Source organism: Coregonus clupeaformis, chromosome 24 (assembly GCF_020615455.1).
Source record: "Coregonus clupeaformis isolate EN_2021a chromosome 24, ASM2061545v1, whole genome shotgun sequence".
NCBI lineage: Eukaryota > Metazoa > Chordata > Actinopteri > Salmoniformes > Salmonidae > Coregonus > Coregonus clupeaformis.
Window position 1 is genome coordinate 25936241 of NC_059215.1, and position 14386 is coordinate 25950626.

Here is a 14386-nt window from a genome sequence, read left to right on the forward strand (position 1 = left end):
TGACTTTTCAGGTCACCCAGTAGTGCTATCTGCAGGGTTAGCTCCAGGTAAATATTGCAATCCTTTAGCCATTCCTGGACCTGTGTCCAAAAACAAGCTACAAATGGACAGTACCAAAACAAATGATCTAATGATTCTGTCTCTTCGCAGCAAAATCTGCAGAGCTGGGAAGATTGTATCCCCCATATAAATAACATTCTATTGGTAGCAAAATGTTGTATAATAATTTAAATTGAAAAATTCAAAGTTTTGAATCCGGCGTCGTTTTGCGTATCAGTTCATAAACACTATGCCATGGAATCGGTACGTCAAAAATCTCTTCCCAACTATTTTGCAATCTATATGGGACGGCTGTCAATCCTTTGGTCCTTAAATGAAACTGGTATACTTTTTTATTTATCACAATTTTCCTTAACCAATTGTGTTCTTTAATGCTGGGCCGACAGACAAGTTCCTTACTTTTTCCCCCTTCCACTTTCCTCTTCCATTTTTGCGGTAATGCTTCAATTATTTGGTTGTAATTTTGGGTAGAGCAGACATTTCCATATGTTTTTGTTAGCTGCATGTGCGACATAACTCCACCAGTCCTACCTATGATATAATTTACGAAGATTATACCTTTTTTAAACATTTTAAAAAAGAATAATGTTTTTTTAATCAATTAGTATATTTGAGTTTAACCACAATATTTGTTGCATTATATGTTCTGTCGTTTCTGGAGTATTAAATTGAAATTGCAACCAACTTTCTATGACTTGTTTTAGAAATAGTGATATTTGGGAGATTATTTCCTTTTCAAATTACTGAAAGTGAGAGGTTGTAATCTGAATAAAGGGAAAAGGGCCATTCTTGAACATTGGGTGAGACAATCTTAACAATTTGCTAGAGAACCAGTTCGGATTTAAGTATAACTTTTGTATGACTGAAGCTTTTAGTGATAGGTCTAAAGCTTTAATATTTAATAATTTCTGTCCTCCGAATTCATATTCATTATATAAATAGGCCCGTTTAATTTTGTCTGGCTTGCCGTTCCAAATAAAATGGAATATTTTATTCTCATATCATAAAAAAAAAACTGTTCGCTAGGCGTAGGCAAGACCATAAGCAAATAGGTAAACTGGGTAATACTAAAGAGTTAATCAGGGTGATTTTTCCACAAATTGACAGGTATTTACCTTTCCATGGTAGCAAGATCTTATCTATTTTTGCTAACTTTCCATTAAAATGTATTGGAGTGAGATCATTTATTTCCTTTGGGATATATATTCCGAGGAGCCTTTCTTAGTCCAGGTAGTCCCTCCATGTTTGAGTCAGTTTTCTTCCATTTGGTGCCTAATAAACACAACCCAGGTTACACCATCGCAGATGTGCAACTTCATGGTTTGTTATTCTATTTGAAAGTGAGCACAAAAATGTGTCAAATGTTTGATTGCCAGTACAATAAATGGTCTGGAGCTTTTAAAAAATCCTTCCAAAAGACAGTCATCTGTGACACACAGAGAAGCAAGTTAATATAAATATATTAACAATGCACACAGGCACACACAGGCTCACACACACACACACACAACCATATTTCCATCCTGATGGAATCGTTCTGATTTAGCTCCTCTCACTGAATCCTGATACATTAATCTTCTGTGGTGTCATAGAACCATTAGTCCTATGCCCTTTCCCATAGAGGCCCCTAGGCTCACTCTAATTTATTAATATGTTTTAATTGCTGCTAAATCATGGCAGATATCAGACTTTTCATTTGTCAAGTCAGGGCATTAAATAGACCACTGTATCATGTGCTGTCAGCCGTCTGATCTAGCTTCTCTCTGCTTTATGACCAGTGAAGGTTGGTGTGTAAAGGACCGAACACCTGAGCAGTTGAGGCTACGCTGAAATATATGTAGGGCCTATAATACAATACATACGTTTCAAGAAAAGGCTAATTGAACCTTGAACAAATGATAGGCAAGTCTAGTACATATTTAGCTGACTATAGGTCAATGTCATGCATGAGTTCAATATACAGTAAGGCGCCATGGGTTTTCTTGTGGGTGAATGACTTTGCCTGCTTGGGTCTCATTTGGCACCATTTTCACCATGCGACTGGTGAGCACTCTAGCACAAAATGGCTGCCGTGCATCACCCAGGTGGGTGTCACATATTGGTAGTGGTGATGTGGGGTAAAGACAGTCCTCCTATTAAATGCAATCTATCCATCCACTGTAAGGTCAGTATTTAGATTTTGGCTCATTATAGTTGTAAGGAGCCCTCGTGATACAATCAAGTCTCTACCACAATGACAAAATGAAAACATTGAGAAAACGACTTGCACTGTCTCAAACAGCTCGTCTTATGGGTCTCATGTAGCACATAATGATACGATAACGATCACTTAAAGAGCTCTGAAATGCTGCACAACACTGACTATAAGTCAAGTGAAGCGATTTTCTTTGTCACACTCTCACACCTTCAAAGGCACAGGCACAGGCAAATGGTTGTGTCTACTCAATGAGTAAGCAAGATAACTTAACTTGGCTCAGCGAAACAAGTAAAAGTTTTCGCTTCAATGACCACCTCAGAGTACGTAAAAATTACAAAAGTCAACTTCATATCGCAACCTTGAAAGTTTAAATGACAAGTATTATTACCATAGGTAATAACTTTCATAACCAACTTTGAGTGTGACAAGGTTTAATTACAAATGAAAATATGAAGAAAAAAAAGCATGGCATTGCTAGCTTAGCATTTAGCCTACAACTAAACGATTCAAACTACTTTGGCACATGAATGGAAGTAAGGCATTTGTATCATTCAGGGCTACAAAAAGTAAATAGCGCATTCATCTGAACATCCACCTAAAATGTACAACCCAAGCAGATATCTTCAGAAGTTGACAGCACTTGACCTAACACAATGTTCATCATAACATGCGCCCAAACAACAACAAATTATGTTCCCAAATTATTGTCTTGCCTCCAAAATGGAAAGTCTGTACCATGACTTTCCCAGTTAGAAAAAATTATAATTGTAGATGGGTCATTTGGAATGGAGCAAAGACAGCTTATTTTATTTCTAAACAAGATAGTAGCCTGACGTTCTGTCACGATGTAGACCTGAACGTTGACAATGCGATGGTGAGGAGCAGAGAGACAGGGGATGTGTTCAGACTCCAGGCCCTCGAGCCTCGCGCACTCATACCTAGAACAAAGCACAACGCCAACATTAAGGATTTATGAAACAGAGATAATACCTCGTCTTAGGTATTTGACCCATGTAATGTTCTTTCGTATGTGATTTTTTTGTTCTCCTATTTTTGTTCTTGTTTTTATATAATAGAGCAATAGATAGCAGTTATGAGAGGCAGACAGATCGAATAGTGAAGGGATGGGACTAGGGAATCGAACCCTGGTCTCCAGGGGCACTTCCTGCACCACCCATGTCCTGCTAATATGATTTTGAAAACAAAAAAGAAGTACAAATACAGGATTTCTCTATATTTCAATAGAGGGGGGGAAACATTTCGTATCTGAAATGAAATTTTATAGAAAAGGCCAGTTTGGAATGCAATCCTCTCCATCCTTTTCAGTGGCTCAACACAGAATATCAATATTACAAAATATAGCTGCAAGCAGCCATGGCGGGGTTCAAACCTCATGGCACCACAGCGCCACTATCAGGACAAAATGGATTCTCGATGAGCTACTTCTGTACTCCTTAAAGCTACATCCTTAGTTGAAACAATAACAAAGCGGCACCCCGCCTCTGTTTTGGTAAAAAGCTGAGGGATGGGCCTGGAGAAATGTAACCACTCTCAAATTCATAGACAGAGCTATGGATATAAGGACTGACCAGCCATGATGTAAAAATTATATACTGAACAAAAATATAAACGCAACATGTAAAGTGTTGGTCCCATGTTTCATGAGCTGAAATAAAAGATCCCAGATAAGGTTTATTTCTCTCAAATTTTGTGCACAAATTTGTTCACATCCATGTTGGTGAGCATTTCTCCTTTGCCAAGATAATCCATCCACCTATCCGGTGTGGCATATCAAGAAGCTGATTAAACAGCATGATCATTACACAAGCGCACCTTGTGCTGGAGACAATAAAAGGCCACTCTAAAATGTGCAGTTTTGTCACACAACCCAATGCCACAGATGTCTCAAGTTGAGGGAGCGTGCAATTGGCATGCTGACTGCAGGAATGTCCACCAGAGCTGTTGCCAGAGAATTGAATGTTCATTTCTCTACTATAAGCCACCTCCAATGGTCGTTTTAGAGAATTTGGCAGTACGTCCAACCACGTGTAACCACGCCAGCCCAGGACCTCCACATCCGGCTTCTTCACATGCGGCATCATCTGAGACCAGCCACCCTGAAACTGTCTCAGGGAAGCTCATCTGCGTGCTCGTCGTCCTCACCAGGATCTTGACCTGACTGCAGTTCGGCATCGTAATCGACTTCATTTGGCAAATGCTCACCTTCGATGGCCACTGGCACTCTGGAGAAGTGTGCTCGTCAAGGATGAATCCCGGTTTCAACTTTATGGCATCGTGTGGGCGAGCGGTTTGCTGATGTCAACATTGTGAACAGAGTTCCCCATGGTGGCGGTGGGGTTATGGTATGGGCAGGCATAAGCTACGGACAAAGAACACAATTGCATTTTATCGATGGCAATTTGAATGCCCAGAGATACCGTGACGAGATCCTGAGGCCCATTGTCGTGCCATTCATCTGCCGCCATCATCTCATGTTTCAGTATGATAATGCACGGCCCCATGTCGCAAGGATCTGTACACAATTCCCGGAAGCTGAAAATGTCCCAGTTCTTCCATGGCCTGCATACTCACCAGACATGTCACCCATTGAGCATGTTTGGGATGCACTGGATCGAAGTGTACGACAGTGTGTTCCAGTTCCCTCCAATATCCAGCAACTTCGCACAGCCATTGAAGAGGAGTGGGACAACATTACATAGGCCACAATCAACAGCTTGATCAACTCTATGTGAAGGAGATGTGTCGTGCTGAATGAGGCAAATGGTGGTCAAACCAGATACTGACTGGTTTTCTGATCCACACCCCTACTTTCTTTTTAAAGGTATCTGTGACCAACAGATGCATATCTGTATTCCCTATCATGTGAAATCCATAGATTAGGGACAAATTAATTTATTTCAATTGACTGATTTCCTTATATGAACTGCAACGCAGTAAAATCTTTGAAATTGTTGCATAATGAGTTTATATGTTTGTTCAGTGTACTTTTAACCATGTTTTGAGGCTATACAGTGTTTGTTTACATTTACATTGTTTACAACATTGGAGTAAAACAAGCTTATATCTTGGGTTCTGATGGGGTACGACAGTTGAACTAAGCTCATGGAGGCATATATAAGTTATATTCTTCAAGAATCAACGGGTATACACAGTGTACAAAACATTGGGAACACCTTCCTAATATTGAGTTTGCTGCCTTTTGCCATCAGGACAGCCTCAATTCATCGGGGCATGGACTAGGCGGTGTCAAAATCGTTCCACAGGGATGCTGGCCCATGTTGACTCCAAGGCTTCCCACAGTTGTTGTATCAAGTTTTGTTACAATATAAATATCCATGTCGGATTCATATGCATTTATGCGTCAGGTCACTTTAATGTTTATTTGTCCATAACAACCTGTGTAGCTCAGTTGGTAGAGCATGGTGTTTGCAACGCCAGGGTTGTGGGTTCGATCCCCAGTATGAAAAATATGTATGCACTCACTAACTGTAAGTCGCTCTGGATAAGAGTGTCTGCTAAATGACGTAAATGTAAATGTAATGTTGTTTGAGATACTAGTCAGAGAAATGTTGTTTTGGGAGACCTTGGTCCATAGATGCTATATATCAAGTTCCATCCAGGTCAGCCCAGTGCTTCCGGAGGAGATGTCATTAAAGTGTTTCCCACAAAATTCTAAATGGTGGAAAATCCATAATGGCGAACCTATGTACCGAATTTTGCGACTCTAGGTCAAACGGAGTGAGGGGCATTAGCTTAAAAAAAAAATCATTTTCAATTGTGTGTTATAGCGCCACCATCTGGCCAACTGGCATGGCATTGCATGAGAGGGTTTCTCGAAGCTTTGCTGCTTGATCTCCTAATAATGAACTTCATCAAAAACAATAAACAGTGCTGGCTCTAGCCTTTAGGGGGACCCAAGCGAGCTTCGCTGCTTGAACCTCTAATTAGCATTTAAAGGAAAGGAAGAGGTCTCCTCCTGTAGTCTCCCAGGAAGGTAATATAGTATCCAGAGAGAAGGGAAGCGAAACTTAGTGACAGAGATAGATTGTGCTGCATATTTCAGCAAAATACGAGCCTGCGGAGCCCAAAAGAGGGAAAAGTCTCTTGGCTAAATTATCAAGTTCCTAAATGACTTAATCTAGAGAAAAACTGTTGAAAAACTGTTTTCAGCTTGATGGAAACAGTGTTTCCAGTGCTATCTCAGCTGTAACTACCTGATGGTAATAGAATGGTAATATGCACTCACATAATATACAGTTGAAGTCGGAAATTTACATGCACTTAAGTTGGAGTCATTAAAACTCGTTTTTCAACAACTCCACAAATTTCTTGTTAAACTATAGTTTTGGCAAGTCGGTTAGGACATCTTCTTTGTGCATGACACAAGTAATTTTTCCAACAATTGTTTACAGACAGATTATTTCACTTATAATTCACTGTATCACAATTCCAGTGGGTCAGAAGTTTACATACACTATGTTGATTGTGCCTTTAAACAGCTTGGAAAATTCCAGAAATGTATGTCATGGCATTAGAAGCTTCTGATAGGCTAATTGACATAATTTCAGTCAATTGGAGGTGTATCTGTGGATGTATTTCAAGGCCTACCTTCAAACTCAGTGCCTCTTTGCTTGACATCATGGGAAAATCAAAAGAAATCAGCCAAGACCTCAGAATAAAAATTGTAGACCTCCACAAGTCTGGTTCATCCTTAGGAGCAATTTCCAAACGCCTGAAGGTACTACGTTCATCAGTACAAACAATAGTACGCAAGTATAAACACCCTGGGACCACGCAGCCGTCATACCACTCAGGAAGGAGACGCGTTCTGTCTCCTAGAGATGAACGTCATTTGGTGCGAAAAGTGCAAATCAATCCCAGAACAACAGCAAAGGACCTTGTGAAGATGCTGGAGGAAACAGGTACAAAAGTATCTATATCCACAGTAAAACGAGTCCTATATAGACATAACCTGAAAGGCCTCTCAGCAAGGAAGAAGCCACTGCTCCAAAACCGCCATAAAAAAGCCAGACTACGGTTTGCAACTGCACATGGGGACAAAGATCGTACTTTTTGGAGAAATTTCCTCTGGTCTGATGAAACAAAAATAGAACTGTTTGGCCATAATGACCTTCGTTATGTCTGGAGGAAAAAGGGGGTCGCTTACAAGTTGAAGAACACCATCACAACCGTGAAGCACGGGGGTGGCAGCTGTGGGGGTGCTTTGCTGCAGGAGGGACTGGTGCACTTCACAGCATAGATGGCATCATGAGGAAGGAAAATAATGTGGATATATTGAAGCAACATCTCAAGATATCAGTCAGGAAGTTAAAGCTTAGTCGCAAATGGGTCTTCCAAATGGACAATGACCCCAAGCATACTTCCAAAGTTGTGGCAAAATGGCTTAAGGACAACAAAGTCAAGGTATTGGAGTGGCCATCACAAAGCCCTGACCTCAATCCTACAGAACATTTGTGGGCAGAACTGAAAAAGCGTGTGTGAGCAAGGAGGGCTACAAACCTGACTCAGTTACACCAGCTCTGTCAGGAGCAATGGTCCAAAATTCACCAAACTTATTGTGGGAAGCTTGTGGAAGGCTACCCGAAACGTTTGACCCAAGTTAAACAATTTAAAGGCAATGCTACCAAATACTAATTGAGTGTATGTAAACTTCTGACCCACTGGGAATGTGATGAAAGAAATAAAAGCTGAAATAAATCATTCTCTCTACTATTACTCTGACATTTCACAATCTTAAAATAAAGTGGTGATCCTAACTGACCTAAAACAGGGACATTTTCCTAGGATTAAATGTCAGGAATTGTGAAAAACTGAGTTTAAATGTATTTGGCTAAGGTGTATGTAAACTTCCGACTTCAACTGTAGATATAACTAGTTTTGGATATAAGCTGAGACAAGACTCTTGGTCCCTCCGAACTTGCTTCTCCTTTGTGCGCAGATCGTATTAAATCTACAAAACATTTCCAAGATCCATCCATTTCTAATAACCTGACCCAGTCCCGATGGGGATTGAAACGTCACATTGTCACATTAAGTTAGTCCAAGGGCCTGTTGTATTTTGTTAATATCTTCATTAACAAATATATTTTAGCTGAACCCAGATTAGTTAATGCTTCACATTATGAGCAGCTTACTTAGTTTGTGGATGCGGATGGGATCTGTGGCTGGGCCGAGCCCTCCCTCGCTCAGCGACCTGATGTGAATGACATAGTCGTCGTCGTCAACAAGGGTCAGCTCGGCTGTGGAATTGTTTGTCAAGAGCATGTTCTCTTCCTTATGTTTCAGACTCCTATAAGACAGCTGATGGGGGAAAAAGAGAAAACATGGAGTAGCATTCTTCATTATCAGCAAGTTCTCTCTGTCTGGTGAAGAATTAGGATGGGATTTATCATTAGAAACTATACAAGGTGGTGGACCAGACGACCACGCAAGGTATGTGATTCTTCCTGGACATAACGGAAATATGTAGGTATTGATCAATAAGTACAGCAGATATTGATAAATATGTAGCTGGACTAATTTGCCATTACTAGTTTTGAAGTAAGTGGGAAGTCTGAGGATAATATAAACTCACCTGATAACCGGTGACCTCTGACTCTGTTTCCATGGCTACCACCGGCTCCCAGTATATAGTGATCTGGGAGCCAATCAAGGTCCACTCAACATTTAGAGGAGGTTGTCCAGGTGCTGTTGGACACAAGCAGCATTCTGTCATTAAGTTTCTTTGTATGTTACCATAACAAGTCATGACCTCTCCCAGTCATCATCACCAGTCATTGTATCTCTATGGCCTGGCTCATTCTACTCAACACACTTTTCTCCTGACAGCTACCCACCATGCAGTTAGAATTGACCTTTAAATAAGAGCTATTTCCCAACCACTGCCTTGACAAAAAGTAAACGTGCTGAAATAGAACCCTACATAGAATGGAGAACCCTACACCCTCTGTCCACTACACCTTTGTCCAGTTTATTAACAAATGTTCCCTTTTGCTGAGCAATTGATGGAATTCCCTCCATTGACCGTCTAGGTCCGTATTTTAGTGTGTTCAAGACACCTACGTGATTTCTTGGTGGTGGCGTTGATGGCTGGGAGGAAAGGGCCAGTACCAGCTGTGTTGAAAGCGCTGACTGTGAGAAAATACTGAGTGTTTCGCCCTAAGCCACTGACAGTGACCGAGATTTGACTCCCAGGTACCCTCACTTTCCCCATTGTCTCTGGCTTGGTGTCATCCTCCCAGTACACCACCTGTTGAAATGGGAGGAAATGGGAGTTTATCTTTTAATGTATTACTTGAATAGGGACAGAAGCAAACACATTGACACACTGAATAAACAACCATCCGATGTTACAGACTTGTGGACATGTGGATACATCTCAAACTGGGGATTTGGTTTATGCTAATTCTGAGCTCTGATTGGCTATATGCCTTTTACTCCCGCCTCGCTCAAGGTAATTATTTTCATGAATCCCGAAGAGTGATGCTTTAAGCAAGAACTTGGTTAAGGTTAGGTTTAAGGTTAAGTTTAGGGCAGTGCTGCCAATTCTCACACATTGGGCGTGAGACACACACATTTGACCCTCTTCACACGCCACACCCCTTATTTCTCACGCATTGGAAAAAGTACTGCTTCTATTTTCTATTTAATCCAGTGAATATTCAGGGCATTGACTTTTCAACCGCGGCAGCTTCACCTGGGAGATACATAATTTTCCTGCCACCGCACTGTGAACCGCAGCAAATTTAAGCTTGTGATTGGTTTAGTAAGGGTCCGGGACAAAGGCGATTGGATGCGCGTTAGTAAAGAAAGACCTCCCACGATTAGAGTGGAGAAGGCAGACACGACAGACTGGACAAGCACGTTCGTTCTACACTGAACAAAGTTTATGAACTCAATTATCAAAGAGCAGCACAGCAACTTGTAGCACTGTTTTTGTACACATAATTGTCAACAAATTAATTTGCTGTCACTCCTGCCCCTGTCGCAAAATGCTTCCTTTTGACAGCATGTGATAATATAGCCTACCATAGTGATTTAATTCACCACTTGCATTAGCCCAGATCCATAGGTTACATTATTCACCTTGTTTGTTCAGCAGGAATTTTGGAAGGGTGACCTGATTTGTCTTACTATATTATGAATATAATTTTGCCCAAACTGATTGTGAACCCAAACTGATTCTAGTGGGGGGAGGAGGGGGCAATACATTGAAAGATAATTGGGTTGGCTATATCATCTTGTCTTCAGGAGATCTTATTGTCTGTTTAATGTATTTGGTCTTTCACAATAGCTGATTTAAGTCATTAGAACAATATCCATCCCCTACAATGGGCTAAAATATAGACTAATTGGTGTGCCTATCTCAGCAAGAACACTACTGTTATTCCCCATACTTTTTCTATTTGACTTTTTACCAATTTTGCTTGTGTAATTCAATTTGAAATCTGATATGTCAATATGTCTTAGATAAAAAATTTTTTTTTTTTTTTTTTTTACAATTCAATGAGGGCTATTCAATGAGGGCTATTCATTTTTGTAAGCATTTATGGACAGTGCTGAATATAGGCTATGTCATAAAATGACAATAGGCTATATTGAAATGCCCCTTGCCTCAAATATCCTGTTTTGTCATTGTATTATTGTGCATACGGTGCTAGGCAGATATGGTAGGTATAAATGCAAAAGATCTTGCCTATGTAAAGAAAGATGATGGAAAGGTTTTGCAAATCAGCCTCAACCACCTGAAGATAGATATTCATTAGATCTTTCTTGAATGTGGGGTAATTTGTAGAAATCAAATGTCACATGAACATGTTCAAATCCCCAGTATTTGGGAAACATAGATCAGGGGTGGCCAACCCTCTTGGGGAGCTACCTCTATGTAGGAATTTCTATGTTCCTATTTTAAAGGGATAGTTCATCCAAATTAATGAAATATTTACATGTTTGTTTCTTATGGACAAGGAGAGACTGCAATCCATCCTATGGTTAGCCATAGCATTTTCCACCAGTTAGCCTACTCCAAATTTCATGCCCAAATAATCTCAAAGTAACTTCAAACCAAGTTGTTGAGATTTGAGTGTGTATTCAACTTTAAATTAATCCTGATTTAAAAATATGCGTATTCCAACCTGGTCATGGGCCAAAGCTGTGTGAAAATATATAGAATTGCAGGAAATTAACTTTTTGGGTGGAGCATTCAGATTTATGATAGGAAATCTCACTCCAAACTATCTTCAAAAGTTGGCAGCGATGGTTTAGGGTTAAGGTTCCGGAAAGTGGTTAAATGCTTGGCATGTTTCTGGCCCAAAAACACAGCCTGGGTTATGTGTTTGTGGTGTTGAGTACAGGTGACAGGAAGTAAAAAAACAGGTAGATCAGCAATTTGCTTTGTATTCTTTAAAAGGGCCAAAGTGCTCTCAGGATGCTGCTGTGAAGGCCTGTATATTTTGCCACACAAGTCATTCAATTAAATCAGCCGTTTCCATGGGAACATGACGTTTTGAAGTTGAGGCTTTGAGGTACACTGTAGGTGACGACAGGCATTGTAATTGTGTTGCACAAACTCGCTGTTTCATTTACATTTAAAACAGGAAATGTACCTCGTAGCCGAGAACTCTTTCAGGAGTAAAGGAGAGAGCCTGCCAATTCACTTCAATTTCTGAGGCGGAAACACTTCTGGCCCAAACTCCCCCTGGCATACCACTTGGCTCTGAAAAGACAACCAAGGAGAGTTTCACCCATTATTGAAAAACAGCCAAGGCAAACGACTCTCCAGGCAAAGACAACCCCTTTCAAACAAACATTTCTGATCCTTCAGTTTATTGTATTAACTTTGGTACTTTATTTAAAGTAACTGTTCAGTGAAAATCTCACTTTTAAAAGTTAATATTCTGTTAATTCATACCCAAATAATGTTGTTGACTCATCCTATACTTGTATTTGTGGGCAAAGCATACATTGGAGAAAAAACACTTCACAAACTCCACTTCAAACTTGTATCTCAAACAGACCTTTTAAAAAATGCTTGCTATTTCCTCATAGAGGATTATTACATTTACATTTTAGTCATTTTAGCAGACGCTCTTATCCAGAGCGACTTGCAGTTAGTGAGTGCATACATTTTTCATACCCTCTTGGGGAGCTACCTCTATTATGTCATCTTCCTGAAGAGGATGAGCTGGCCAATCAGCGGTCTACTCAAATTAATATGTTTTATGACTGGTATACGCCCACACCACTCCAACACAGAAAAGCTGCTTTTTAACATACTTAATTCCCATTTTCTGGATGGAAAACTATTTAACTCATATTGTAATTCATTATAGGTCATATTTCATAGAAATCTGGAAACACTGGACAGTTACTTTAAGATGGTCCCCTATAGATGGTTTATAGATATTCAACGAACTAAACTAATTATCCACTAACCCTAACTCTAGCCCTATTCCTTGCATGTTGTTGTATATCAATCAACAGAGTTGCAGTTGATAGTTTGAGTATTTGTAGACACTGTTTAGGGGGCTATCCAAATAAAATGGGGTACCCTTTGTTTTGATTGATTTATAGTTACATTTGAGTATATTATCATAATGTGAACCTCCCTAACATAACAATACATTCTTTCAAATATGTGAAATGGGTCTGTGTCTGAAATGGCACCCTATGGCTCAGGTCAAAAGTAGTGCACTATATAGGCAATAGAGTACCATTTTGGACACACAGTTCAATAGTCAAACAGTCTGGCTACATGGAATAAATCCTATCATACCCTTTCAAATTAGTGGTTGTGGAAACCAATGAAGCAAGGAAAGGAAAATGTTTAAGACTGTTGGGGAGTAGACATGGTTGACCTCTCACCTTCCTCTGCAGAGTAGATGGTGACCACGGGACTGAACGGGCCCTGCCCTTTGCTGTTATAGGCTCCCACCTTCACGTGGAAGGGTGAGAAGGGAGCGATGCTGTCATTCCGGTACACATAGCGGGATGCCCCCGGAGCGGAGGTGGCGACGTGGGTCCAAGTCATCTCACCGAGGCCACGGAACGCGATGATGTAACCGAAGCTCTCACCGTTCTGCAGTTCCTCGGGAACAGGCTGGGAGTGAAACACAAAACTATAGTGATATTAAAACACATACAAAACACACATTCAGCGAGTCATCACGCCAGACACAATCACATCCAATCTCATACCCATGGAAGAAGTGCATGACCTGCAAATGTGTTTTCTTTGCTACCTGACCATAACTGAAATGAGCAAGAAAAGCAGATATTAAAACTATTGGGCTCATTATATATTTCCCTGCAGCCTTTTTAACGGAACATTATTCCCACAGTTCTTGAAATTAAACCTTTTCAATAATAACACTTTAGGTGAAGAGTTGTGGACTACAGGAAAAAGAAGAGGACCGAGCACGCCCCCATTCTCATCGACGGGGCTGTAGTGGAGCAGGTTGAGAGCTTCAAGTTCCTTGGTGTCCACATCACCAACAAACTAACATGGTCCAAGCACACCAAGACAGTTGTGAAGAGGGCATCACAAAACCTATTCTCCCTAAGAAGACTGAAAAGATTTGGCATGGGTCCTCAGATCCTTAAAAGGTTCTACAGCTGCACCATCGAAAGCATCCTGACTGGTTGCATCACTGCCTGGTATGGCAACTGCTCGGCCTCCGACCGCAAGGCACTACAGAGGGTAGTGCGTGCGGCCCAGTACATCACTAGGGCCAAGCTTCCTGCCATCCAGGACCTCTATACCAGGCGGTGTCAGAGGAAGGCCCTAAAAATTGTCAAAGACTCCAGCCACCCTAGTCATAGAATGTTCTCTCTGCTATCGCACGGCAAGCGGTACCGGAGCGCCAAGTCTAGGTCCAAGAGGCTTCTAAACAGCTTCTACCCCCAAGCCATAAGGCTCCTGAACATCTAATCAAATGGCTACCCAGACTATTTGCATTGCCCCCCCTATTTTACATTGCTGCTACTCTCTGTTTATTATCTACGCATAGTCACTTTAATAACTCTAACTCTGACTAACCGGTGCCCCTGCACATTGACTTGGTAGCGGTACCCCCTGTATATAGCCTC

General features: G+C 40.8%; 1 protein-coding gene across 1 annotated transcript in view; it reads right to left on the reverse strand.

Annotated features, from left to right (window-relative positions):
* Positions 1–1194: 1194 nt before the first annotated feature.
* LOC121538375 (contactin-3) overlaps positions 1195–14386 on the reverse strand; it is a 69229-nt gene continuing 56037 nt past the window's right edge. The window contains exons 18-23 of the mRNA XM_041846309.2: positions 13163–13397; positions 11905–12014; positions 9362–9548; positions 8874–8986; positions 8434–8599; positions 1195–3195 (exon numbers count right to left, since the gene is read on the reverse strand). Coding sequence (XP_041702243.1) covers positions 3098–3195; positions 8434–8599; positions 8874–8986; positions 9362–9548; positions 11905–12014; positions 13163–13397 — 909 coding nt within the window. The 3' untranslated portion in view covers positions 1195–3097. The remainder of the gene's footprint in view (positions 3196–8433; positions 8600–8873; positions 8987–9361; positions 9549–11904; positions 12015–13162; positions 13398–14386) is intronic.